General features: G+C 41.3%; 1 protein-coding gene across 6 annotated transcripts; it reads right to left on the bottom strand.

Moving 5' to 3' along the window:
- Positions 1-32: 32 nt before the first annotated feature.
- Positions 33-27,236, bottom strand: LOC139913415 (ceramide transfer protein). 6 transcript variants are annotated; one of them, XM_071901417.2, is made up of 19 exons: positions 26,575-27,236; positions 24,954-25,088; positions 11,229-11,345; positions 10,903-10,980; positions 7,758-7,865; positions 7,416-7,554; positions 6,451-6,534; positions 6,063-6,220; positions 5,576-5,668; positions 5,378-5,464; positions 5,105-5,197; positions 4,826-4,894; positions 4,279-4,374; positions 3,845-3,977; positions 3,660-3,730; positions 3,355-3,483; positions 3,045-3,174; positions 2,707-2,843; positions 33-2,584 (listed from the first exon to the last, which is right to left on the bottom strand). In XM_071901417.2, exons 1-18 carry the CDS (start codon positions 26,680-26,682, stop codon positions 2,716-2,718), a joined length of 1,956 nt encoding a protein of 651 aa, XP_071757518.1. In that variant the 5' UTR covers positions 26,683-27,236; the 3' UTR covers positions 33-2,584; positions 2,707-2,715. The 6 variants fall into 6 exon arrangements, with proteins under 6 accessions (XP_071757518.1, XP_071757521.1, XP_071757522.1 ...); XM_071901420.2 differs by having other exon boundaries at positions 10,915-10,980; XM_071901421.2 differs by lacking the exon at positions 4,826-4,894.
- Between the last annotated feature and the right edge of the window lie 461 nt (positions 27,237-27,697).

The raw sequence follows: 27,697 nt of genomic DNA, 5'->3' as shown, positions 1-27,697 counted from the left end.
TGACAAAGAAAACACGAGTCCAAACAGAAACCTGGAGGATAAACTTATTTATTTCTCTTTCTAAACGGGGCAAAAGAAGCGCCACATTGTCACAGTACATTTTTAAGTCGATCCAAACAGCATTAGTGTGAACATCTTATTTACAGAATTTCTCTCTAATAACACTACATTCGGTTTAAACGCAACTTGCTCATAACTAAACATGTAGTAGAGACGTTTGCTTCAGGTGAAACAGCTTTACAGTCTGGCCTCTTTCCACTTAGCTGGAAGGCTTAGTATCATCTGGCTGAACTTTACTGTCTCACCCAAACACAATCATCATTCAGCTATAGTCTTCTGGGAATCTGCATGTGAGTGCACTGATAAAATAGCTATGAAGCAGATTCACTGATATGGCCAATGATAGAAAAACATGTTCGATTATTTTTGTGCTGTCCACGTATAGATGTGGAAATAGTACTAAAATATTTGACTCAGGTAGCAGTACTGACTGAAGTCTGAGTAAGAGTTTTGTCTGGAAAATTAATGTAAAGCAGTAGAAAAAAAAAATATATATTACCTGTTTTTGGCATGATGCTTGCAAATAATTTTATGGGTCACTGTCAGACCAAGGTTTGGTGATTGTTTATTAGCCCATGTCAAAAAAACCTATACAGGTTCAAGTCCAAGTAACGGTTTCATCTTATTGTACTCACTATTAATATAGCTTTAGATAAAATTTTAACTTTGTAAAAGGAGAATACTCAAAACAATTTACTATAAAAACCTACTCAAGTATTTAAACAGAGTAGATACTAAACTAGGTACTTTCCACCTCTGCAAATATATGATCAAACATCTGTGTGCACTGTGCAGAAGAAAACATGATACAACGATGATTGACTATATTAAAAGGTAACAGAATAGTTGGAGTGAACGCAATTGTCAGTACACAGTACATCATATCTGCAAGTACAGCAACAAATCCCAAAACCATGGACAGAAAGGTTGAATGACACATTAAGCCACCTCAGTGAGCTGACTATTGTGGCAATGTTGACACTGCCACAATGCTGAGGAAATCATAGTGAAATGAATCTGACATCTTCATAATAATAGAACCTTGTTTTGTAAAAATATCTGTGTCATTATCGTTTGAGTACCCAGCCGACACCTGCTGGGAAACCAAATACCTAGAAAAAGTGTCACCTGATTATGTTCATTTATCCACTAAAGATACTGTAGGAGAAAAGGTAAGCTGACTCCTAAAGGAAGTAAGACAATATGGGGTTCATGGCCATTAGGCACTTTGCTAGTGATTTCATGGGTGTACTAACAGCACCCTTTATCCAATCCTAAAGCAGTATTTACTTTTCCTATTCCGCTAAGGCATATGGGGTTGATTCGGTCACAAAAAGGATTTGCGGTCCTTCAGCGAAATTGTTGGTGACACTATATATACAATTCATTAGACTTTTAAAACATTTCATTATGCTACTACAACATATCAACAATGACACAAACATAAGCCGAGTGAATGATGTACATGAAACATCTTTTGTACATTAAATATCTGAGAAACTCCTCTCGACTCGTCCCTCCATCAGTACCAACAGGTGGTGTTTTCACCAGAGAGACCGAGTCAAAAAAGGTCAAGTCGCATGTCATAGGGGTCACGGGGTCATGACTGCCCTCTGGACTCTTTCTACAAACAAAATTATTTTTTTTATCTCAAAAACGACTCAATCATGATGTTTAACTAGCAAAGATTAGCAGCATAAAAGAAAGCTATGAGAGTAGTGATTATTACAAAAAGAAAAAATCAACACAAAATAGGAACAAAGTCCATTTCTTAAAAAAGGACGACTGCAAAAAGCAAGACTAAAATAGAGTTAGTCTTTTAGCAGAGATTGTTTTTTTTTTTACAAACTTCTTATAGCACATACATACATTTATATATTAATATATCTTTGTCAGAAAAGAGAAACAACTGAACCTACTGACATTTGGCTACTCTTGCAAGTCAGTCTTTTATATTAGCATGGAAGATAGCATGAAATGTGGCATGAGGAGCCTGTGCAGGAATTTGCCTGGGGAGGGAAAGCACCAGCCGGCCCCCTGCTGGGTGCATTTTGTTCCTGAAAACAAATGAAAACTCCTGCCCCACTGACAAATAGTTTCTCAGGAACTGTAGTCTTTGTCTCTGAATTACAATACTAACAATAATACATAATGTTATCAATTATAATCCACAATAAAAGGTAATTAGCTAAAATTTGGTAAAAGGTAAAATGGTGTGACTGTCCTGTTTCAATCTAATCAAGAATATTATTTTCTATGAAAAATCCCCATGGAGGTCAAGGCTTCTCTCACTGATGTTTGAATGCAACCACCAGAGGGCGCCATGATGACTTTCCTCTCCTGTTGGAACTAACTTGAAGGCTGAGGTGTGGTAACTACTGTAGTTAGGAGCCACAGAAATGATCCACTATGAGGAACCTGGATGGTCATGGCAGCAGAGTAGCTGTCATCGGTCTGTTGTCGGTATGTACAGGACAGCAGGTAACGGGTCCTCAAAGCTTCACGGGGGGCTCTGCTCTCCTGCCTGGAAAGATTGAGAGGCTTCGTATCATCGAGCTGCAAGATATCTGCTAAATAAAGACTAAAAGTATCTCAACACAAGTTGATGAATACATAAACCCAGATTCCTAAACTGTCTTGTTTTACCTGTGTGCCTCAGAAGAGAATAGGTTTGCCAGCGGTTTTTTCCTGGACGTAGGAGGTGAAGCGCTTGAGGAACTTGGGGTACTCCCTCTTAGCCACGGCCCTGAGCACTGAGGCAGGAGCCCAGCCGCCTGGATTCACTGTGAATGGAGAGAGGAGAGAGGAAACCACGTTACACAGGATACTACCTTAACTGAGTAAGGAGTAGTTGTGAGTTCATCAACATTTGTCAGAGGGCACCGATCACAGTTTAGGTTGTAATGGCAAGGTCACATAATGTCAATTTATTCCAGTTGCAGTATGACCATCAATTAAAGACAAAATCACAGATGGACACGTACCATTGGCAACATAGGTGATTTTACACAGGATGTTGTCTCTGCTGATCTCTTTGTCTCCCTCTGGTGGGCTGACCAGGGTCTGACAGATCATGCCAATGTTGATTTTGGCACGGACACACCTGTTGGTCGGCTGTGGGATGTGACAGGACAGAGAGGACAGAGAGTAGCAGCATCACAAATATTCTGCTGTAACAGCTGTAGCCTTGATGAATTCACCGTCTAATCGGTATTTGAGACCCCAAAATGGAAGAGAATGGCCTTGAGTAACAGAGCATGAACTTTGTGTCGTTTGGTGGCATTATCGTCTCACCTGTGCGTTGTCATGATCGACAGAGAAGTTGCAGACCAGCCAGGTGTCTGGGTCGTTCTCGTTGTTGGCCAGGATCTTTCTCATAGCAGACAGGTACAGCACATCCCTCTGAGACGCGGGCCATACCCGCTGCAACACGCAGATGTGGTTTATGTCATGTAGAATTTATGCCGATTCAGAACAGAACACTAGGCAGAAGGTCTATTAATTTGATTAAAAGAAACAGACCCATGACCATGTAACATCCAGCTTTTCCTGGATGACAGTGTCTCAGTGCATGTATCTAACGATCTTGTAGCTCTTACCTTGTGCGTTTGATAGACAATCACTGCGTTGTCTGACAATGCCTCCACAACATTGAAGTTTTCGATAGTGGCTAAAAGAGGTAGAGAACACAAGTGTATTACAATAAAGGGATATCTTGTGTCACGTTATGCAGACAGGCCGGCTGTCTTAAACTTGCATTGGTTTGTACTGAAAAGAGACTCACTCTCCCAGTCGTTGCGGTAGTCAGTGTCCCAGAAGTAGTGGCAGACCTCGTGACCCGTCACCCCCTTCACTGAATGGGTGGCCTTCAGCGGGTCCAGTACAATCCCGTTCTCTTCCACCTCTCTCCTGTACACCTGGACACACATACCAAATTAAAGTGAAATCATTTCTTAATACTTGTTCAAAATATTAGCGTGTAAGTGTACTTCTACATTGGTACAGTATGTTTTGATTGGGGCACTGGAGAATACTGCTGTCTAGTTATGCGTGTGAGATTAATATTTTTTAAGAACACTTGAAATTCAAGTGAGACTTGCTTACATAATGTTCCACATTATGCGTAAGTGAAATTATGATGTGTAAATGTGCTCTGCTTTGTGATTAAGAACTGAACAATAGACAATAGGGTGATAATCTGAATCCTCTTTCGCCCACCTTCATTTCTCCCTCTTCCACCACCAGCTGCCAGTTGGCATCTCCACCCACATCCTGCAGGGAGTAGGTCATGTGACTCTGCACCATCTCCTCCACCTATCGCATAAGGCCAGGGACAGGAAGAGGAGGTGAGGTCAGTGATGCGATGACAACTCGAATATCAGCATGGCATGGTGGAGTCAATGTGTGCAGAGAACTGGACGGAGACATTGACTACAGCAGAAATAGCGCTTCACATGCTACATGTTTTATCATTTCTGCAAAACTTTGACATACCAAGCAAACCTATAGTATGGGACACAGCAAACCTGGCAGCACACTATCACTATCACATGCAATTATCATTTTAAACACAGATATAAAATGGGAGCTCATGCTTGGATATTAGGTGGTGCAATGTGCTGTTGCAGTAAGTTCAAGGGTCTTCCCAGGTATTCCTGAGTAGGCTGATGCAGTTATTGGGAATTCGACAGACATGGGAAAGCCTAGACAGGTAGAAGACAGAGGAAGGGGTACGGTGGCGGGCTAAGCCTTGGCAGTGAGTTACCTCGGAGCTGAATCTGTGGACATCATGAGGGGCACTGACTATCAGAGCAGGGGAGGACTGACTATGGGGCTACAGGGAAGATGAGAATATATGAGATGGACAGAAGACAGGAAGAGAAAAGTTCAGATACAAAACCAAATAAACAAAAGGAAGCAAGATGTAATGATGAAGGAGGTGTGGGATGAGAAAAAAAAGAAAGGAATGAGGAAAGATGAAGGAGCAGGTGGAATGATGACAGTAGCTTGTGTATGGTTTTAGGGACTGAAGGGGCTGGACAACCTTATCAGAGAATCTGTGTGTGCCAGCGGTTGAATAGATGTCTCCAGAGGGAACTGGGCTGGATCTCTGTATTCTTGTCTTCTCAGTCTGACACTGAAAGACACACACAAACACACACACACACACACACACACGTACAGTTACAACCCTGAGACAACTATTTAATTTCATCATATCTAAACATGTCTTCTGAGTGTCTTAATGCTCATGTCTAACATCACTTTATCAATAGTGTTATTATTTCATAAATATTATATCTGATCTTTTGCTTACCTGTTCTTCTATTTTGTCTTGCCTGTCAAGAGCAGCTTCAACTGCATCAAAAAATTCATCCTCATTGATGAGGCTGTTTGGACCCTCCTACCAAGAAAGTGGGCAGGGAACATGAGATCCATTACTTCAAGATTTCTTGCAGAACTTAAAAGCAATGTTGTATTACGGATGAGTGCCTGAATTTGACAGTGTCTTCACCTCGTAATCTGGACCACCAAAGTGAGACTTTTTCTTCAGCTCATTGAGGGTTGATTTATAACTCTCCTCTATCCGTCGCCTCTTCTCCATCTCCTACACACACAAACATCCAGAATTATTAAATAACCACAACTGTGCAGAGCTAGTTGAGTGGTAAATCCCCAGCCTTTGAAATGACATGTGTGCCCCCACTGGCATAGCATTGAATCCCACCAGAGCTTCCTCTCCTGTATCTCCCCAACTCTGTCTCCATTGCTACTTTCCCACTGTCTATATAAACACATAAAATGCTAAAATGAGTGAAATGCCCACTTTTTAGAGAGAAAAAAACCCCAATCACAACTTGTTTATTTTGACAAATGAAAGTAAATGTAATATACAATTATTTTCCTTAGTATATTCCCATTACAATGTAGAAAAATATTCCAACAGGTAGACAGAACATGGCCAATGGGGTACTGTGGGGATGTAGCCCTGTGCTACATACCTTATCCAGTCTCTTTTGCCAGCTGTCCTCTCTCTTCACCATGAGGTCGATACAGTGGGACAGAGTGGCCAGGATCCCAGCTGTGGTAGCCTTGAATGTGATGGCCTCGCCTTTGAAGTCTATGCCATTGATTCCCTTGGGACTCAGGGACTGGAACACTGTAAAGAAGGATGAATGTATAGTGAAGAAAGGAAAAGCTATGTGTTGTAAAAAGATGTCTGTGGGAAAACAGATTAATGCCTGGTCAAGTCCTAAACTAAGGTTCACCATTACCTTCTAGTCAGCAATCAGCCCAGCTAAACTGGCACATTTAAAAAATCCCCCCATAATTCAAACTACAGATAATTAACTATGAAAGACACCACACCTTGAATTCTGCATTACTCACGTTTCTCTTTGCTGCCGTTGTTGTTGTGCAGAAACTCTCCGTCCGTCCGAGTGTTGGGGAAGTCATCCTCATCATCCTCCACAACTGAGAAAGAGAGATAGAGATAGAGAGAGTGTGACGGAAAGAGAAAAAAAAGAGATAGTCGATCAACACAAGCCTTTTCTTGCAGGGCCCTACTGACAGTCATCCAGGGGTCCAGAGTAGGGTAGTGCCTAGTGGCCCATTCACAGCTACAGCGCAGCACGCTAGCAGACCGACAGAACTCTGCTGTACTGGACAACATGACAATGGTCTGGTTTCATCTTCAGGATGAAGAGAGGGTGAGAGAGAGAGCGAGCGAGGGAGTGATAGAGCGAGGGAGAGGGAGGTGAGGGGAACAAAAGCAGGGCTTCATTCGCTCTGGTCGACCACAGGCACCCGGTGCTGTGACAAAGTGCAAGCTGCCATGAGCAAATGTTCTGGCAGCCAAGAAAGAGAAGAAGGGAGGGTGGTGTGGGAGGGGTGAGAAAGAGCGGTCAGAATAACTGCTTTCTCAGTAACGGGGCAGACGAGCACATTCCATGAAAGATTCAGTATATGTTTCTCCTAAACACCAAATATTTTCATACTCCATACAAGCTCAAACTTTTTAACGTTTTAACTCCTACCATGGAAGAAACTACAGCAGCAACCTGCATGTTTAGCCTTATTTCTGTAATCCTTTGACAAATGTTCTTCATCCCAGTAGATTTTTGAGACAACATAGCTTCCATTATGTTATCTAAAAGAAAAATGACACACTGAACAAAACATCAATATTAGAGAAAAAATAAATGCTTAATTTTAATAGTATCACCAATTTCTTTACACATCCTTTTTTCCCATTGGAGATGATCGCAAGTTGTTGTCCAAAACCCACGCCTTAAAATAATCACATCCCTAAGTAACAAATAATTAATTAAGAGAATGGCGTCTGTGGTTCTTACTTTTGTCTCTCTGCAGCTCATCCTTGGACTCAGCGTCTGCACAGCCGTCAAAGTATTTCTGAAGTGTGTCCACCTGCCTGCACAATATATCTCTGAAGGTCTCCATCTCTGCCAGCTTCTCTCTCAGGCTGTGGCCCTTCTGAAGGAACAAGGAAGCAGTGTTGTTAGGCCTGGATTGTGTCAATATTGATAATGTTATGTTTACATTTCCATAGACCTTTTCTAAAACTTTCTTTGCCACTCCTGCCCAGAACTGATGACAAACTTTGCAGCTTGTGTGCACGTCTACAAATATCTGAACACCCCTCACGTGCCGGAGTCAGCAGTAACCAGAAAACGTACCTTGAAGGAGGATGTGGAGGTGGCAGAGTAGCCGCTGGTGGCTGAGGTGAGAGACAGCATGGAGCCATGTCTCCGCAGACTGGACTCTGAGCCATACCCAGAGTCGGCCTAAAGAGAAAGAAACAGGTGGGGAGGACAGACACGATGAAGAGGAGAGAAGTTAGTGATGTTGTCATTAAGTAGCCTAACATAACAAAATACACAGTACTGATTAAATTCAATAAAAGATCAAAACATTGAAATCTTTGAAAAAAAACAAAAACAAACTGTAAGGATCAGCTCAATCAGCTGTGAGACAAAGAGCTACACTACAATTCAATCAACCAGCCATAACTCACCACTGAAGTACTGGAGAGATCCATTGACACCAAGCAAAAGCTCCACTACTACTGACCTGTCACTGAGAGTGCTCTCTAGGTAACTACAGGTCTACATGTCCATCTTCCTTCTTATTATCTCTCAGCCTTGTTGAGCTGTCCAACCATCACTCCCCATCATGCTAGTATGTATCAGACGTGTTCCCAACACGCTACTTTCATGTAACTGATAGCACTGTGTCACTTGTAATCAAACCCATTTTCCATGTACTCTGGTCTTGGTTTAAACATCACATCAAATTTTAATGAGAAATCCATCCTCATCTCTTGCAATATTACATAAGTACTTGGAAACTATGAATTACAAAACGTAACCATAGATATCTTGGCGTTTTACACAAAACAAACCCAATTTGTTTTTACATAAAAGGTTTATTTGCATTTTGAAAACTATTTTTGTGCTATGTCCTATTATTGTGTTTATATAAGGCCGAGTACCAAATAGAAAATGCAAAAATGACTTTCAAGAAAGCCCTCATATTATCATCTTTTATGCTGTAATGAAACTTTCTGACAGGATGCAATGTGACATCAAGAGCCAGCACAGCAGCACAACATGACACAGGTTCAGTGACCATGGCAACGCAGAATGGAACATCAACTGACTTCCTGTGAAGCTGAGGAGTCCCCTTGTCATCTCTTACATAACAGCCTGGCCCTCAAAATAGATGGTGGGAGATAGCAGAGAGGAAAGGTTGAAAAAGACACATAGGAGAAAGATGAGTGTCCCTTTTATGACATGCTTCCATTTTGAACCACTTGGGGGCAGTGAATTCACGTGGCTGCTATTAGCCAGAGCCAGGGGTAACTGTCGGCCAACGAACAGAAGTAACTCTTTGCCTGCGCTCACATGGATTTCAATCACTGTTGGCTGCCCTTCAACCAATCTGCTACCCCACTGACAATGCTTCATCAATACAGATAGCACTATCCAACAATCTTGAATGAAGGCCTGCTTTCTGTGTTTGATGAAAGAAAAAAAATCCAAGCAAACACAGGTTCTGTCCCAGCTACTTGATAAAATCAGTCAATAAAAAATAAAAAAGGAGTGAAAGCAACATTTAACAGCTGCTGGCTGTTCTGTCAACAATCTCAACATATAATGTCTGTGCGCATACAAATACACACACAGCACGTTCTCAAGCTGCAAGCTGCAGGGCAAATATTGTGTGAGTGTATATGCGCTCAAGTGTGTGCATGTGCCTAGTGATTAAAGCTCCGGTATATACACACTACTGACTCTGGACAATAGCAGAGATAAAGCCTCAAACTGGTGCTGATAAAAAGCTGTCCTGGACAGAAACAGGCTTCTCCAAAAATGCACAAAGCTATTGTTTAGTAATAAAAGGGAAGAATACTGATTACCAAAACGCCATAAAAGATTACCTTACATTACCACTTCTCTATGTCACACTGTCAATGCACCTGAAAAATCTGACATCCAATAACAAGCAAAGCCTACAATAAAAGATAAGAGAGAAATAAGCAAAGAGCACAGAGCTTTATGATGCACTGTCATCAACGCCAGGCAAGTACTTCTTTTGACATATAGGCTTTTTGATTACTGATATAGGCCTGTTATTTTTTTTTTTTTTCATTTTTAGATGTTTCATTTTCTCAAACACTAAAGTGTTGGCTGTGGTGTTTTGCGTCTCCCTGGAGAGAGTTGACACTGGGTTGCAGAGTGCTGTGAGTAATGTAGGTTAGAAAGGGAAGCAGGGCCTTCTAGCAGGGGGGAAGAATTTTCAGCGGTGACTCACTGTGGTGGGACTGGATGGGAGGGGGACATTGTGTGTGTGTGTGTGTGTGTGTGACTCACTCCCTCCTGCCCTGGCTGACTCATGGTGGCTCCCTTGTGTTGGGAGGAGTGAGCGAGGAGGGAAGAGGAGGAGGAGGGGTGGATGACAGGAGGGGGGATTCCCCAAAATGAGGACCACAAATGAGCAACACGTGTTTTGGCAGGGAGACCAAGGGTGTGGTGGCTGCTTTCTCCTCATCCATGTCAGACACATCCACAGCTATGGCTACACTGGATCATGTCTATCTTAGAACAACGCATAAGTGTAGGTTTTCAAGCAAATCAGTATACAAAAACATTTTCCTTTAATATGTCAATATTGTGCAATTACACCTGCAAAACAGACTAGAACACACATTGCTGTTACCCACAAGTCTACTTTTTCTCCCACATTTTTATCCTTCCTCATTACCCACAGTACTTTACAGCTGTCATCTCATTTTCTCTCCATGCTCTCTGTCTTGGATAATGCTCTGAACACTGGATTGTCACATGTCAGTTATGGAAAAAACTTTTTGAGCAGGACCGGTAATGCAGATCCCTCTAGACTGTATTAGTGTACTACATTTGCATGTGTGTGATACTTGGTGGGTGTGTGTGTGTGTGTATGTGATCATAAACATTTGGCAGTTCTTCCCTGCCTCCATTGTCCTCTTCTTAGTGGTCTACACTAGGGACCCCTCCCTGCTTCCTCTGTCCTTCACACCTAGTGAAAACAAAAGGCACCACTACACTGCACTACATGAGGCATGGACAAAATGGTGCACCCTCTAGGTGTAAACCATGCATACAATATACATGTTTGTGCACAAACACGTTATGTGTACATATGCTCTTTCACAAATTGGATACATACAAATGCACAGCTGTACACAAACACGCACACACTTGCTACTATAGCTAGATGTAGATGTGCTGCGCTAAGGGCAAGGGGAGCACTCAGGATTCGGTGTGAGTCCTAGAGACTTGCCAGCAAACGCACCAGCGGTGGAGGGACGAGTGCTGTTCCCTGGACTCCTCCCTTCTCTCTCCTTCCTTCTCTGATACTCTGATAGAAACACACACATACAGTACATACAATAAGCACACACACTCACACACTCACAAATGCATAGATGACAACTCAAAAAAGACAACTCTAAAATTATTTTGATCCACTGTTAGAAGCATATAAGCTTCTTAAGGTATGCTAGCATGTGATGCATGGCATTCATTTTGTTGAAAGTTTGACAAGGATGTGGTTTGCTTTTGGTAAAGTCATGGCATTGCCTGATGTGTTGTGTGTGCCTGACTCACCCTGTGCAGCTCAATGGAGTCAATCCACTGGTGTCTGTGCTCTGGGTCCTGGGCTCTGAGGTACCACACGCTGTCGTTCACACTGATGTCCATCCGGCACTCATCAAACTCATGAGGCTAAAAAAAATATGCAAAGGATACAGGAAAAAGGTCAGTATGCAGAGAAAATAGAACAGCTTAAGACAAACATTAATTACAACAAATGTAACATTCAAAGAGCAAGAATTAAAAAACTGCATTGAATTTAAAAGGTTTTTGATTGGGTCAATGGAGATTCACAAACTTAAAACAAGTTACAGAGAAGTAGAGAGACAGATTTGAGGATGATCTGAAGCCAAAAGCTGGTATACATACAGGTATCTCGACCAGCAAACTATCACAAGCTTTATTATTTGTTTACAGTGTGTGTCTTCATGTGGCAACATCTGTTTGATTTTAAACTGAATTGGTACTAGTTGGCCTAGTGGCTAGAGACCATCTTTCAACCGGAGGAACTGGGTTCAAACCCTTGTGTCAGCAATCATCTGCTCTGCTGAAGTGTCCATGAGCAGGACACTAACTCACTACCAGCTCCAGGGGTGCTGGTCTGAAGCTGAGCCTGGCCCCTGACCTACTTGGAGGAGGAAAGTGAAAAGAGAATTTCTTTCTAGGGATTCTTTAAGTATTACATTCTCTCTTGACCCCAGATAATTCACAGAATGTCTTTACATCAACATATCTGTGTTAATGCTACCATAACCTTTCTCCAACAACTGCCTTAGGTTGCTGTCATGCTCATTTCATTGCAAGCGAAAAAGCAAATCTCTTTCCAAAGCAGGATGACGAGAGAGGCAGTCGTCCATGTAAATGATTATTAAAATGACAGTGAAAAAATCAGACTGCTCTGTGGGTTACATGGTAGGAGACAATCTTTTCCAAAGTTGGCTTTGACAAGTGGAAACATGGCAATCCACCACAGACACTATAGTGTGGATATGAACTGAATATATTCCTTATAGGCCCATCTACAAATCTCACAGGGATAGAAGACAAAGAAGAGTGTACCAGACACACTATAGCCTCCGTTTTCAGCGACTGTCCCAAAGGAGGAGAAGTGGCAGATAACTGGCCTTTTAAGGCAACTTGCAGGATGGAGCATATTCTTAATAGCCCTCCTGTGGACTGTCAGCACTGGAAAACTGCTGTGCTGGTACGGCCAGCATCCAGGCTCTCTCTGTGTGTGTGTGTGTGTGTGTGTGTGAGTGAGTGTGTGTGTGTGTGAGGGGAGGGGGTAAGCAGCACTTACCAGCTGCATCAGACCTTCTGAAGGACAACTCTGCAGTGAAAGCTCAGGACCCCGATGCTAAATCACTCCCGAGGTCTAATCACAGTGGAAGAATGGGCCAGTATATACTGTGTGTGAGGCTGTATCAGTCTAGCTTGTTCAAGGGTATTTTAGGACACAGCTAGAGAAGGACTGAGAATTGGGAAAGACTGAATAAGTGGAATGCCAGAGACACCAATGTAACTGTAAGCCAAAGGGAGACCATATCAGAGAAGAGGCCACTACATATTGCTGGCCACAACACAATTGGGATCCTTTATGTTTTGCAATACACTAAGCCAGAAATGGGCAACCATGCACCATGGAGGGCCAAGAGTCATTTTAAACAAAACACTACAGCAACCCATTTTACGGATTAGCACATTCAATCAAACAGGAGGAATGAATGATTTAAATCAGCTGCTATAGTTTTTGGTTGGAATGAAATCCTGCACACACACACGGCTCTTGATAGCACTTGGTTACCCAGCCCTGCGCTAAGTATTGCAGTTCAATACTCCTATGTGCTATACTGTTTTCCTTTCATTTGGCCACAATAAACAAGCTGAAATAATATCCTACAAGGTGATCTAAACCATAGTTTTGAGTAATTATGAGCAACTGCTAGTTTTGAATAAAAAGAGTCCTGAATCAATTACTATGAAATTCAAGACCTTGCAGATTTTCAAGCACTTTCTCTCTGGTATTTTCCCCGCTGTCTTTAACATAATTTTATAAATCATCACACAGTCTGACATTAATAGCCTTGAAATGTAAATAAAGTTATTGATACTTTGTGTCAGCGAATCAATGCAATATTGTGAGGCAAGTATTATAATTATACTGTATTGATTTTTCCTGTCTGCCAACTTAATGCTATCTATGTAAGATGCAACACTATTTGAAAATGTTGTTGAATTCAGACAGACACACTTTAGAAGTGGGACTTTAAGACAACAGGCAAATATGATCATGAACCATTGCCAGCTGGCAATCTAGTACCACCCTATGAGTGTAAGTGTCCAGAGTGACAGCCTGAGCCCACAACGTTACTGAAGATTGTGTTACTTCAGTGAGTTGGCAGAGTAATAAATGGCCCACTATGGTGTCTTTAAACAGGTTTCATTGGAGGAGTGCGAGTTGGCTGTGTTGCCCGACACCTGGACAGCACTGAGGCCAAGACCAGATGCTCAATAGGCATAATACACAAGACTAGGCTGAAAGCTGTAAACACTGACTGGACTTGAACCTGCAATCAGCACACTAATTCAGTCCACGTCAAAAACAAAAGTCTCACCTTTTGTCCTGTTGATTTTTCAAAAGTGGGTAAAAATAAATATCTAAAAAATAGCATAAAAAAGGAAAATGAAAAAACAAACTAAATTTGAGAATTTAAAGTGATTTCATAGGGCCCTACAACCAAACCGAAACAATGTGAAATTACAGAGATATTATTGGAGTGTTCCTCCATACAACTTGTGTTTGGTGGGTGGATGGGAACTATTTGGGTGTGACTTGGTTGCTAGGAATGGGAGCAAATGGGTTATTGTGGAGCATCACTGGACAATGGGGTCATGGGTATACTGGTAAGCAGGGGCTAGGAATGAAAGTTGGGTTCTTCACTAAGCCTGTACTGGGTTGGGAAGGTTATTGGGATACAGGGCTAAAATAAACAAGAATCAATCATGAGAAGGACAGCTCAGAAGCCTCACACTTGACAGGATGGCATGACATGCTGACCATGACCTCTGCCTGGGCCCTATGTGAAAGGCAAGCACACGAGAGAACTGGAATGTATGGAGCAGTGAGTTTGTGTTTGTCTATGTGTGTATGTCTGTGTCTGTGTGTGTGAGTTGATGAATGAACAGCTGGGGAGATGAGTAAATGTGGGACAAAGTGGAAGGGGAGGGCTGGTGAATTTCTTTTTGAAACATTTTCATGAAATTTCTGCTGCTTTACAGTGAACAGCAAGGAGAGAATCAAAAAATGTGAGAAAGGTAGGTGATGATAGGCAAAACAGATCCAAGAGCCCAATATAAGCAAAACTTAGATCATGATATGACACAAAAATAGAGAAAACACCTGCAATGTCTGCACTTGCACATCAAAACATAATGAATTCAGTAGGAGGCAACGTTGCGGTCAAGGACCATAATCAGGCATCAATGCCTCAATGCCAAAAAAAGTATATATATTTTTTATGTGCAAATGTAGACAGTGTGCAGGTGTTTTCTCTATTTTTGTGAACTATCACAAAAACTTGTCCTACACACCTGTCACTAAGACTGCCTCAAAGCTTTCTTTATTCACCAAGCTCATAATATGAGCTTTGCCCACTGAGCCACCAGTCTCACAGAAGATAGACTCTTGCCAGCTGATGTAACAAACTCTAAATGTACATACAGAAAATCAACTACTGTAAGATGGAGCCTATTTTTGAGAAACAGAAGCAATTAAAATGATGTTGTACCAAGGCTTTTGTACTTACTCCAGTCCCTTTGAGAAATGATCCCACCAAATAGGCTATGACTGACTGACTGACTTTACAAGGCACAACGCGGACAAATTATTGATTGTACATAATAATAACTATTTGTTGTAATTACAAGAGAAATAGATAAAGCATAAAAATGTAACCCCACAGGTTGGATATCTTATATACCCAGCATATAGATATCTTTAAAGTATTTAGAGTGGAAAACACCAATAATTATAATGTGTAATGTCATAAAGTTATGCTTTATCGATCCCTGTAGGGAAATTTTCACTCAACCCCTCTCCACAGGGAGATAAGAGTCCAGGGTCAGCGACCGAACAGCACCACTGGGGCTGGTAGGGATTCAGTGTCTTGCTAAATTGACACTTGAGCTTGCCCACACAGGGGCCTGAACCCCAGTCCTCCGGCTCATGGACGGTCTCCCTACGTCACCTTGCTGCCTTGATAAACACTCGGGATCAACTTAATTAGGTATACCTAGATGGACCTCTTTTGCCTCCAAAATAGCCTAAAATCTCTGAGGCATGGATCAACAAGGCGCTGGAAAAATTCCATAGTGATCTTGGTCCATGCTGACTCGATAGCATCATGCAGTTCCTGCAGATTTTTTGGTGGCACATTCATGCTGCGAACATCCCATTCCATTCTATTTGCAAAGGTGCTCTATTGGGTTACAATCTGGATATTGGAGAACACTAAAGTCATTGTCATGTTCCCAGAACCATCTTGAGACAAAGCTGCATTATCCTGCTGGACGTATCCATTTGAGCAAGGGTAGGCTGTGGCCATGAAGGGATGCACCTGGTCAGCAACAATGTTTGGGTACGGTATGGCATTAAAGCAATGCTCACTTGGTACTAAGGGGCCTAATGTGTGTCAAGAAAACGTTCCCCAAACCACTACCCCACCAACTGCCAGTACTGTTGACATCAGGCTGGATCGATTCATGCCGTTTATGCCAAATTCTGACCGTGCTATCAGCATGTTGCAACAGAAACTGAGAATCGTCGGACCAGGCAACAGTTTTCCACTCTTCAATTATCCAGTTTTGGTGATCCCGTGCCGACTGTAGCTTCATCTTCTTGTTCTTAGCTGACAGGACGGTCAGTATGCACTTCGAAACCAAGACTATCTCTGCATCAATGTCACCAAGACAAACTCTTGTACGGTTGTCTTGTCAATTCAAGGGATTGCGTGGATTGCTGCTGTTGTAGCAGTTATGACCTTTCCAATGACCATGTGATAAAAAGGTGTCAATTAGAAAAAGTATGAGCAGTTGTAGGCCCTACTTATTGTGACAAGCATTACCTGCCAATACCTATTTCTGATATCTGTCCATCACCTCCTATCTGTTTTGTGGGGTCCAGCAGCAGCTCAACTGGTCAGAGCAGTAAATAACTCTTTATATGGTTATATCCCACATCCATCTCATCAGTGGCAAACTAATGACGCATATTTGTGCGCCTTGTTCCATTTGCGTAGTTTTCCACTGCATGGCTTGATGAGAGTACATGTTAGGGGGAGAGAATTGGATGGGGAGGGGTACCACACAATTTTATTAAATTATTTATCCATAAAAACACATGAATAGCTCCTTGCAACAGTTTAGGGATAGTATACAATTTATCATGACCATACATACCAGACAAATTTGTTCTATTTTATCTGCTCAAAGTTAGAAATTTTGTCAACTGAATTTGTAGCTTCCAGCTGGATGGTACTTGGGGATGTGTTGTGCAAAGGACATTGGTCACACTCACCTCTGATGTTTTCAAGCTTTTTCTATACTTTTTCCCCACTGTAGCACGTAATGAGGATGCCAAATTCAAAATGATGAGGCTAAACAGCTTCACTCTATTCTCTCCCAACATAAACTTCCTATCCTGCTTCAAAAAAAGATACCCCTCCCCTCCTCACCCTTCCAACCCCTTTTTGAGCTGGTGTACGTGTCTGAAGTCACAAACTCCAGAACTGAGTGGAGTGGAGCCCCTCTTAAAACAGCTTGACATTTACATCAACTCAAATATGGAGGGATAGAAACCAACATAAACATTTGCAAAAGCCTACAAAGCTGCAACAGACCATTTCATCACTTGTTTCTGCAAATCTAAACAAAATAGTATGTGCTCTGTGCAGAGTACATTCAGAGGATTTCAGTGTCTTGTTCCTTCAAACTTACTATTGGGGGTTGGTGGCAGGAACACCTTCCTGCAGATAGTGGACACCAGAATGGGATCCCTAAGGCCCTAGTATTAGTAAACACTGACTCATTGAGTGATCACAGTGAAAGAAGAGGAAAGAGCAGGATAAATCAAAAAAGGCTGACAGGAAGGAGGAGATGGTAATGTCTGTCACTGCAACACACACACACACACGCACACACACACACACACTGGGACATGTGGCCCTTGACCTTTGCCAACCTTAATGACCCTCTACGTACAGGATGTTACATGCTATGTGGAAGAGACCCATTTCCTGGTTGAAGACACTTTGCTATTTCAACACAACCTCACGTCATCCGTCACAGACCTCAATCTGTCTATTTATCCCACCTGCCTCTCTTTTTTCGCTCTCTTTCAACACCACAAACGGTACATTGCAACAATTATGGTGAAGAAAAGGAAACATTTGTGTCGAAATAAAGCTTCCAGTTTAACACATTCGCACTTAAAGGCACACCTCCCAACTCATTACATCCAGTACCACTGCCTTACAAACTCAGAACAATCCAGCCCCAAACTACTACTGATCCAATTGGCACCACTCACCAATGGCAGTGGATTTGGTGAGAGAGATGACAAGTAGGCCAATGTGCTAATCACAGATCTAAACACGGCGATCATGGTCAGCAACCTGTGTAGTTGTGGTTGCACACAGACATACAAGCACACACAAACACACGGGTGGTGTGGAGGTATGTTTGCACCAACACACAAGCTCACAAGCAAATATGCACAACAAGGATAAGCATTGTCACGATAACTGAAATTTCAATGCTACTTCAATACAGTTGCAAAAGACAGGTGCCAGGAGCTAAATATGGAACCATTTCACTTAGCCTATATAAATTAATATTGGTGATATTAATATTGGTATCAAAAGTCGAAATTATGGTGTCATGACAACACTAACATGGATATTACACCTCTCTGCCTTTATCAGATGTGGCCCTGAACCCTCCTCTACAGCAGGCCTCAAGAGAGGGCTGTAAATCTGGAGCTAATGCATGCTGGAGGGGTATTCAATGATGCTACAGAGAAGCACTTAGTAATTCCTAAAATACTATACTGTTACACATATTAACCTATGGGCCTTTGCCAACCTCACTCATCAAAATGAATAACAGACAGCAGTGCCCTGTGAGTATAGTCCCAAACACACACACAAATCTTGGAAAAAAGAAAATGACTGGTTGCTCTACATTGTCAAGCTGGGATCAAAAATGTATCGGGTGCTCTTGGAAAACGGGGAAAAAAAGGGTGCTACAAACAGAAGGACAATCCAGGCACTCCAAATATAGAAATATAATCACGAGGAAGAAAAAATTCTTAAAAAGCTAGGTCGAAACATGTTGGCTTTTTTAATGATTTAGCCACTACAATAAAGGCTTTTTAAGAATTTTTTCTTCCTCGTGATTATATTTCTATATTTGGAGTGCCTGGATTGTCCTTCTGTTTGTAGCACACACACAAATCTACTGTTGGATTGGATTTCAGTGCTCAGACCCACATAAAAAAACATGGGAACACCACAAAGAGAGTGGACCACCAGGACATGTAAGCTTAGGCAAGAGCAATATAAGGATATTATCGTGCTACACGATATTGGTGGGCTACGATAATAACATACAGTCCACTCCAATCATGAGACAATTCACCCTTTGAGACATGATTCAGAACACTTTGGTTCTTTTGCAGTGAAAAATGACATAATGTCTAGCAGGGAAGGTCTACCCAATTTTCTGAAACTGAAATCTGTGCTGAATGCCTCAAAAAGTTTACAAAAACCTCTCACCTATTACATAAGTCCCTAATCCTAAACTGTGCAGCTCTCAGGCTGCATATGGCTCTGCAAAACCATACATTACCAGGTGCAGTTGACTAACTAAAAATCACACGGGCCTCTAGGTCTGTAGGCCCATCCATGCCAAATTCTGAAACTTCAAAAAATGCAAAGGCAAATCAACATCAACTGATTCAAAGAGAGACTGTGCATTTCATTATGTGAGAGGAGAAAGGATTTAGTGTGACAGATAAAAAATGATGGACAACTTAGCTGAAGGGCAATAATGCAGGCAGTGTTGTGTCCGTAGTGTCTTTGTATAATGGAGGAGGCACATGAGAGGGCAGAACAATTTGATATAGGAAAGTATGTGGTGCAGCTTGAGAAATTAAGCTGCTTATATTATGAAGAGACACACATTTTTGTACACATGCCCCTGTAAATATGATGTAAAGATAGTTCAAAAGAAAAAATGAGCTGCAGCTGCTTGGGATTTTTTTGGGTTCAAACCAATTGATAGTGCACGAGCAAATCTAGACAAAATATGCAAACCTTGTGAAAAACAAGATGGAAAGAGATGGAAAGTCAAGTAGTCTGTACTGGCGGGAGTTCACATTTAGTTGAAGCTAGGAGTGAACTGAATTGTTTTTGGTACAGTGAGAAAACAAGACTAAGAGTCTAACAGCCCTGCAACGTTGCGTTTTGTGGAAGCGTCCCTGCCGGGAATCAAACACGGGTCTCCTGATTGAGAGTCTGCAATCGAACTCCCTGCTGCACACTTTCACCCACGTGACTAAAAGTGGTGAACAGAGCAACTGACCGAACGAACGACAATGCGATCCATAGAGAGTGCTGTCACGGGGCGAAAAAAAAAATATTAGTGGCTGTTGCTTGTGTTTGTTCCTGTGACAATCCCCCCAAATTTTCTCTCTGTGAAATACAAAATAATTTCTCTCTGATAATTAATTGCATGAACATAACCACATAAGCTTTGCCTTTTTTTTAAACATAGATAAGGTTACGGAAAATCACTTTACAACAAAGTTTATTGCCTTAAAACATAAAATAATTTTTTTTTTTTGTCTTTAGTAAAAAAGTAATTACAAATTATAGAATAAAGATTGTTTTTTTTAAATGGAGAATATATGTATTTGTAATCAATTTGTAATCATACTCTGTGACCCCTTTTACACATGAACCTAAGTGATTGTATTGTAATCGAATACTGCAAAAAATGCTTGCGTGGAGCATTTTCTTTCCAATTCGTCTTGGCATTGTTGAGAGAGAAAAAATGTCAACAGGTGCAAATGTTACAGCTGATTCAATTTGTAAAAGTTTATGTAGACTGTGCGGGCAGAACTTGAAAACAAATGGCACTTTGCAAGATGTGTAAAATCTTTTTAAAAAGTAACACAGGTGACCTGCTTGGCTTTCAAAACAAGGCCAAGCTCGCTTACTGCTGCATCCACTGCTTGGTCCAAACGATGGGCATCAATATTGATGTTCTCTATGTTGTTGTACATCAGGTAAATTCCGAGCGCTTAGCAACTTAATGACGCTGCCTACCCTCTTGTGAGTGACATGTCTGGCAACCAATAAAACTTTATGCTCAAAAGGTTGAGCGGATTCCCATTGGAGTACATTGTTCAGTGCCGTCTAAGGTTTCTAGACTGTCATATCCAGCTTCAGCTACAGCTGCATGGGAGGTCTAGTTCACTAGGCAACAAAAATGCATAAAATCTCTAATGTTGAAGAATCGTTCCAATCACCCAAAAAACCTCTGGAGGTGGTCAGAGATGCATTCGTCCACATTAACAAAGTGTAAATGCAATGCATCTCCAGTTTACATGTATCAACTATAAACTTTTGCACATGGATCCAACCAGGAGGTGCATGAAAATCAAACAGGTGGCAGGCAGCTCAGGTTGTAACATAATCGTCAAAAAAGGATTGTCAGGATACTCATTCAACAAGTAAGATGATGTATCAATTTTGAAGGTTGTAGAGTCTAAATATTACGAGGAAGCAACATGTGTGGCTGGCAAGTCAAGCATTTTCTGACTTAACTTTGTACGCAACTACAGGAAGGCAGCATTATGACTTTCCTTCCCTATTGCAATAAGAAAGTCCATACAAAGATTGCTTGCAGACACCCAATTCCACTCCTAGACAAAGCCCCTGTATTTGTCCCCCACCAAAGGGGCGACTATGGATCGGTCTCCGTCCGTTAGGGGGGGGCATTGACAATGAATGGGGACTCAGTGGTAAAGCAGGTCATACAGTTAAAGTTATCATACAATGTGGGGGACAATGAATGGGGACTCAGTGGTAAAGCAATACAGTTAAAGTTATCATAGGTAACATAATAGTCTACACACGCTGCACACTTGGAGACATCAGACTGGGTTGATGTGTTGAAGTGAGAGTCAATGGAGAATTTTTGGGCAAACCTCTAACCACAAGACACACACAAGAAGGCCTACTTTTTTAGACATCAGACTGGTTGATGTGTTGAAGTGAGAGTCAATGGAGAATTTTTGGGCAAACCTCTAACCACAAGACACAGTTGTTGGACTGTTGTCCTGTTATTGCACTCATCACTGCACTACCACTGTGCCGTCAGTGTTGACTACTTATATCATATTACCACTTACCTACTGTGCAATACCATATATCACTTATCATTTAGCATTTATATTATTCATAACACTCACGCTCCTGGTGTTGTATGTTATATTGTATATTGTATTATAAATTGCATTGTAGTGTATATTGTGTAATGTACGGATTGTATTTATTGCGTATTGTAGTTCTTATATTTTGTACTGTATTGAGTAAAAACAGGACAATTACAGTTACTACATTTCAAGATATAACTTGTAAGCCTAATTCTGAGGAGAGTAGGCAACAGAAATATATGGTCAATCTGTCCTTTCATTGTCCCATACCAAAATGCTTATACAATTTCACTCATATTTCAAGTACACTCCGCAATCACTGACTGACCCAAGGGTGGAACTACATCACTGGTGGGGGACAACATTTACTACGTGCTTGTTTGATATCATATAGGCCTACTGTGTCAATGCTACCATTTTAAGGAGTATAATAACTGCAGTAATTGTAATAGTCAGTGAATCTTTTTAACCAATATAGAAACAATAATACCTCAAATCTACTTTATTTTTATGAAAGGCATATCATTAACAAGGGAATTTCAACACCATCCAAGCCTATATGTATAACTTCCTACAATTCACATAGCCGTCCTGAATGTTTGTATGGGTGCTAGTGACAATAGGACATGTGTCTTCTCCAAACATTATTTCCACATTCTGGCTGGCAGCCCATGTCAACTGTTTCAGTCTATGAAAGAGAAAAAGCTCACTCTTACAAAAGTCTCTCAAGCATGCTGCTTCATTCAATCACAAGCACAAGCGCACACACACACACACAGACATAGACACAGACACAGAGATTGGCAGTAACATTTTATAGCATTGAGCTGACAGTTCAAATCTGAGTGAATGGCAAAGAGGCAAAGTGTCCAGGCTGCAGTTGGCAAACACAAACTCAAAAGCATCTCTCTCAGTTTCAGTTGACTTGATGCAGGGCCTCCAACATTGGAGTGCGTCTGTTAGTGAACTTGAGTTTCTCTGAGGAGTTTTGTGTGTGACTTTCTCCATTTCTTTGTGGATTGAGGATTTCTTGTGGGTCTTTTGCCATTTTTTGTTTTCTAGATGCATTCATGTCTCTCTGTCTGTCTCAGAGCACTGACACAATGCAAACGATATTTGCCTTAAATATTAGCACACAATAGGAGAATTAAACTTGACAAGTTATAGCATACTACAGTAGTAACTAGTATAAATTCCATTGTTCTGTTCTAAACTTGTACAGACTCTCCTGCCCTCCGGCTTTCTGCCTTTGGGCCCTTCAGTTTCCTCTTCTGCTTTTTTAGCATCATAATTGAATGTCAAGTGGGGCTTGCACCAGGGTTGTTTTAAGATCAGTTTATCCCTGCCAAATCATAACTTTCAGGGAAGTACAAGAAAAGCCTGACGATTGTGTTTTTTGCTGACAGAATTAGGTTTCCTCAGATAACCTCAGCGGGTGAACTGTTGCTGAAGTATTCCCTTGGTCATGGGGGCAATGCCACATAGGAACCCTCAAAAATGTAAACATATGTTGTATACCAAGTAGGCTTATATCAAGGTCTTACAAAGCAGAGAAGTAGATTTCCGTACAAATGCTATTAGCTCAGTGATGGTTCAGCCACTCTACTAAATGCGGTCACAATGGATGAGACTTCAAGCTGCCAGTTATTCTTTCTTGCCTTCTGAATGTTTCTCAAAAAAACACAGACATTTCATAAGCATTGTGTCTGTTTGTTTTTACCGTGGGGTGTCCGTGTGAGACCGATAGTCGGCGAGCATTTCTTTTCAAAGACAGAAAATCGTGGAGAAAAAAAATTGAAAATTGTTCTGTTCAAAGAAGGCAATGATTGACTGGGGATGGCTATCACCAGCCGCTACTCCTCAATATCTAGGCTACGCACCACACTTCTGAAGCATATTTCCATTGGAATGAGAAATGACTAAAGTAGTGCACAGCATGCAGGTTAATATTTACATAGGCTGGGAATGGATAAAGCTGAACAGAGTAAATAGCGAAGCCTGCTTTATGCCGCCTGGGAACAGTAACTCATTCATTCCCCTTGTTACTGTATGAGAGAGACACAGAGACTGAGCTTCAGTCAATGACTGACCTGGGTTCCCACTGAGACATGACGAATGGTGGAACGGTGTGAACGTGTAACAGAGAATATCCAGCATGAAACATCACTAGACACGTATGTTTTCTCTGTGCTTGCCAAAGTATGACAGCTCTTGGAGTTTTTGAGATGTTGAGATGTTGTTGAGAGGGAATTATTAAAGGTCAGATAGGAAAGGAATCACAGAATATGCTCCAATAACATGCTAATACCATCACAACATGACCTTTGCCACATTTCTAATCTAGCCTGTTTATATTGATATGAAATTATGTTGATGTGAACAATGAAGAAATAAATTATTAATACTCCACTCTAGCCCCCATAATGGCATAAAAGTGGGTCTTGTAACAGCTCTTCTAAGTGAATGATATTGTACAAAATAATAAGCTTCATTCATGTCAGTAAATACCTAAAATCAACAATTTTGCAGATAAATTGTCATAATTTGGAGCTACCAACTGTACGCAGTATTTCTTGGTCTAAGTGACACAGCATTATGAGTCTCATGATGGAAGTTTCCCGTAAAGTGTTAGCACATAAGCATGTTGTTTTGCAACTAGAACAGTCACCTGACAAGCCAGCCACCCTCAAGCAAAACTTGGGACACAATCAGGAGTTCTTTCTTTGTAAAAATAGGCTATCACCTGCAGTTGAAGAATGAGATTGAGAAACTCTAGAGTAAGGTTTCATCTGATTAGATCAGTCAACGGTGAGTCAGGGCTAACACATGGATCAAGAAAAGTTGTGGGTCCTTCTTTTTGGAATCAAAGAGGAACACATGGTGTTCTGAATCATATCTTTTAGCCTATATCATATGCCAAACTTCCCAAAAATAGGTGGCTATATTTAAAGAAAGCAAAGAGCCTGATGAGAGAGTGAGAGAGCGAGGTGATTTAGAAGAGTGTCCATGTTAGGAAAAACAGTAACGTCCTTAATCTGCTCTCTAGATTTCTCCATATGTGATCCTCGCTTGATCAGCTTGTCCCATTCATGTCTTTCACAGAAGAGCACTCGTACTAAGTAAGCTGGCAAAGCCCACTGCAATAGAGCGAATAATGGCCAATTCAATGTGATCAAGTATCGGTTGTGAATGTGACTCTTCAGCTTGGTTGTGGTGAGGAGTACAATCAAAACAGTACTCACAGTGATAACAGCCTTGCTAAGGCAGAGGGACCCCCGACAGCCATACTCTCTCTCATCCTGAGACTTGTAGTAGCTCAGTGTGTTGTTCTTCAGCACCACCCAACGGTCCTGCCAGCCGTGGATGTAGTTTGTCCACTGGAATAAAAGAACTCTTGTCAATATTTTTGCATATTACAAACATAAAAAGTATGTGCTAAATGTCAGATGCTTCTTCTGGGTAAACCTGAGAAGCAAGGAAGCACGTGTGATGCATTTAGTTATGTAAAATATAGACTCATTTATCCTCACAAAACTTAGCACGTGTACAGGGCTTAGTATGATTGAACAGGTGAGTTTTTTGGATCTGCATAATCTCACAATATGCTTGGTTAGCAGGTCAGCATGCAATCTGTCTAGAGCTAACCCTAGCAGTGTTCAGTGAGATTAATAGCCTACAACATAAGCTTGCCAACCGCTTAACTAATTAAAACTATGGTCAATTTGGCCCAGTAAGTAAACTCATGGTAAAGTAAGCGACACAAGCAGATGGCAAAATAGGACATCAAGACGTTTTGTAACTGTAGACTGCAATATTTGTTTACAAAAGGAAATCAGAGGACAGATCAAAGCCACAATAGCTTGCAATGCTTAATTATAATGTATGCCTTTCATCAACAGGTACTGTTTTCTGCGCCTTGCAGAAGCATTTTATAGTTCTGAAAGCAATATTTACAGTGTAATTTTCAATTGGCCCATAACCTTGAGTAATACCATTTGCTGTATCCACATTCTTATCATTGTAGACAGTATGTAGGAATGTGCAGGGCTTTTTCAGCTTTTGAAATCAGTCATTAAGTAGGTAATTCAACCAAAGACCAGTCCACAGAACTCTTACCTCTTTTTGATAGGGAAACACTAATGTCTGTGCATTGTATAGACAATAATAATAACTCCCTCATATATGCAGCCCTACATAGACCTGTTTGATATAAAAATATACAGGTATAAATTAAAATTTCTGTTCAGCTATATATATTTACATTAGAATTGAAAGCTTTATCTTAAACTTTAACCTTACACCCTACCCATGTATCAAACAAAAAAAAACACTTGACCAGCACTTAAGAGGATTTTAGGAGCTAATGTGACCATTAGGGCAGAAAACTAACCTTTCATCCACTGACCACAGTAGCTGGTCAAAGTGGCTGGGAGCATACAATAACGTACCCGCCTGAGGCAAAATTGATCAACATTTGGCTCCTGGCTGGTGTTAACATTTTAGCTGAGCATTACACGTCCTTTCCTGGTCAAGGTGAAGGTGAGAGACTACAGTAAACCAGCCAAATTAGCTCTTCATTTGGCTAAAATCAGCTTTCTCACAGCTTCAGTGGCTAATTTTGGTCTAAACAAAGATACATTATTTGTGTAAAGAGAGACATCGATAGCACACGTGCCATGGTTAGTCATGTTATGAAACTGCACCAAATGTCTCACTTCACCATGTAGACAGCCACCTGCCCAAAACTGAGTGCATCCTAGTGTAGTGACTGAGTTCATATAATAGGCTAGTACTAAAGCAAGCTCGGTTGACAGTGACAGTGACTGAGTTTGGTAGAGGAAATTCAGTTTGACCAAAACGTACCTTACTAAGGACTCCGCTGAACTCGGCGATACCAACAGGATGTCCCGACTCCACTGGCTCTAAATCCTCTTCGGAACCCGAAGAGTTCCAGCTTTGGTTATCTGACATTTCCTTCCCTGGCTAACGTTTGCAAGCCGAGTAGAAAAACAATATGAATTTAGCATACAACACTCAGAAGAATACGATTAAGCCGACCAGTATCAGGTGAGCTGCATGGATGTGCGTGTCAAGCAAGTAAAGAGCAATAGTTCATTGGATCATGTTGTGTATTATCGTCTAGCTAATTGCCTTGAGAGAGCATGAGTTCATCCAAATAGCTGTGCGCTTGACAGTATCGATAGCTAGCTCTCGAAGCCGAAGTAACGTTGGTTAGCTAACGCGGTTAGCCCACATTATGTGTACAGATTAGCCAGTTTAACGTTAAGAGTGTAACGTTAGCTGTCAACTCTAACGTACTCAACCGCCCCTTTCTTTCCAGCCTCGCCAGCGTACATTCACAGTCCCAGAAGCAGTAACGTTAGTGGATAAAATCAAAATAAAATTACACGTGCGAGCTTCGACAGTCAACAGTAATCCGTCGCTGACTTTCAGAGAAGCGTTTTGGTAGGTTTTGTTTTCTTCTGTACTGGTGACAGCTCTCTAGCCAAACGCCATGTTCAACTGACGTCTGGAGCTGGTCGGTGAGTGAGCGCGTGTTTCAACTTGTGTGGTGCGTAGGGGCGCTGGCTCTGGTCTGACGTCACTAAATCCACTCCTAAATTGGAAACAGACTCCACCTCCTGTATTACAGCGTCCTCAAAATAGATGCACGGAATAGATTCCCGGAGTAGAAAAGTAGAACAAGTGCGATGCTACAAAATAGCAATGGTACAATATATACATATATGTATATATATAGGTCGGTGAACTGCGTACCCCCAAACAAAAACACATTAGTCCAAAGACCCCAGTTTGAAAAGATTTTGTCCCAGGGACCCCCATGTGGGAGGAGTTTTTTTTTGTTATTGATTTAGTATTGAACTGTATGACTAGTATCTACGTCTACACTGTGTGTGGGGAGAGTGAACCCTATGATTAGAATAGAAATTCTTATATATTTTCTCACTGGAATAATTTATAGTGG

Source organism: Centroberyx gerrardi, chromosome 2 (genome assembly GCF_048128805.1).
Source record: "Centroberyx gerrardi isolate f3 chromosome 2, fCenGer3.hap1.cur.20231027, whole genome shotgun sequence".
NCBI classification, from domain to species: Eukaryota; Metazoa; Chordata; class Actinopteri; order Beryciformes; family Berycidae; genus Centroberyx; species Centroberyx gerrardi.
The sequence above is the reverse complement of the archived record's forward strand: the minus strand, read 5'-3'. Positions and strand labels throughout refer to the sequence as shown.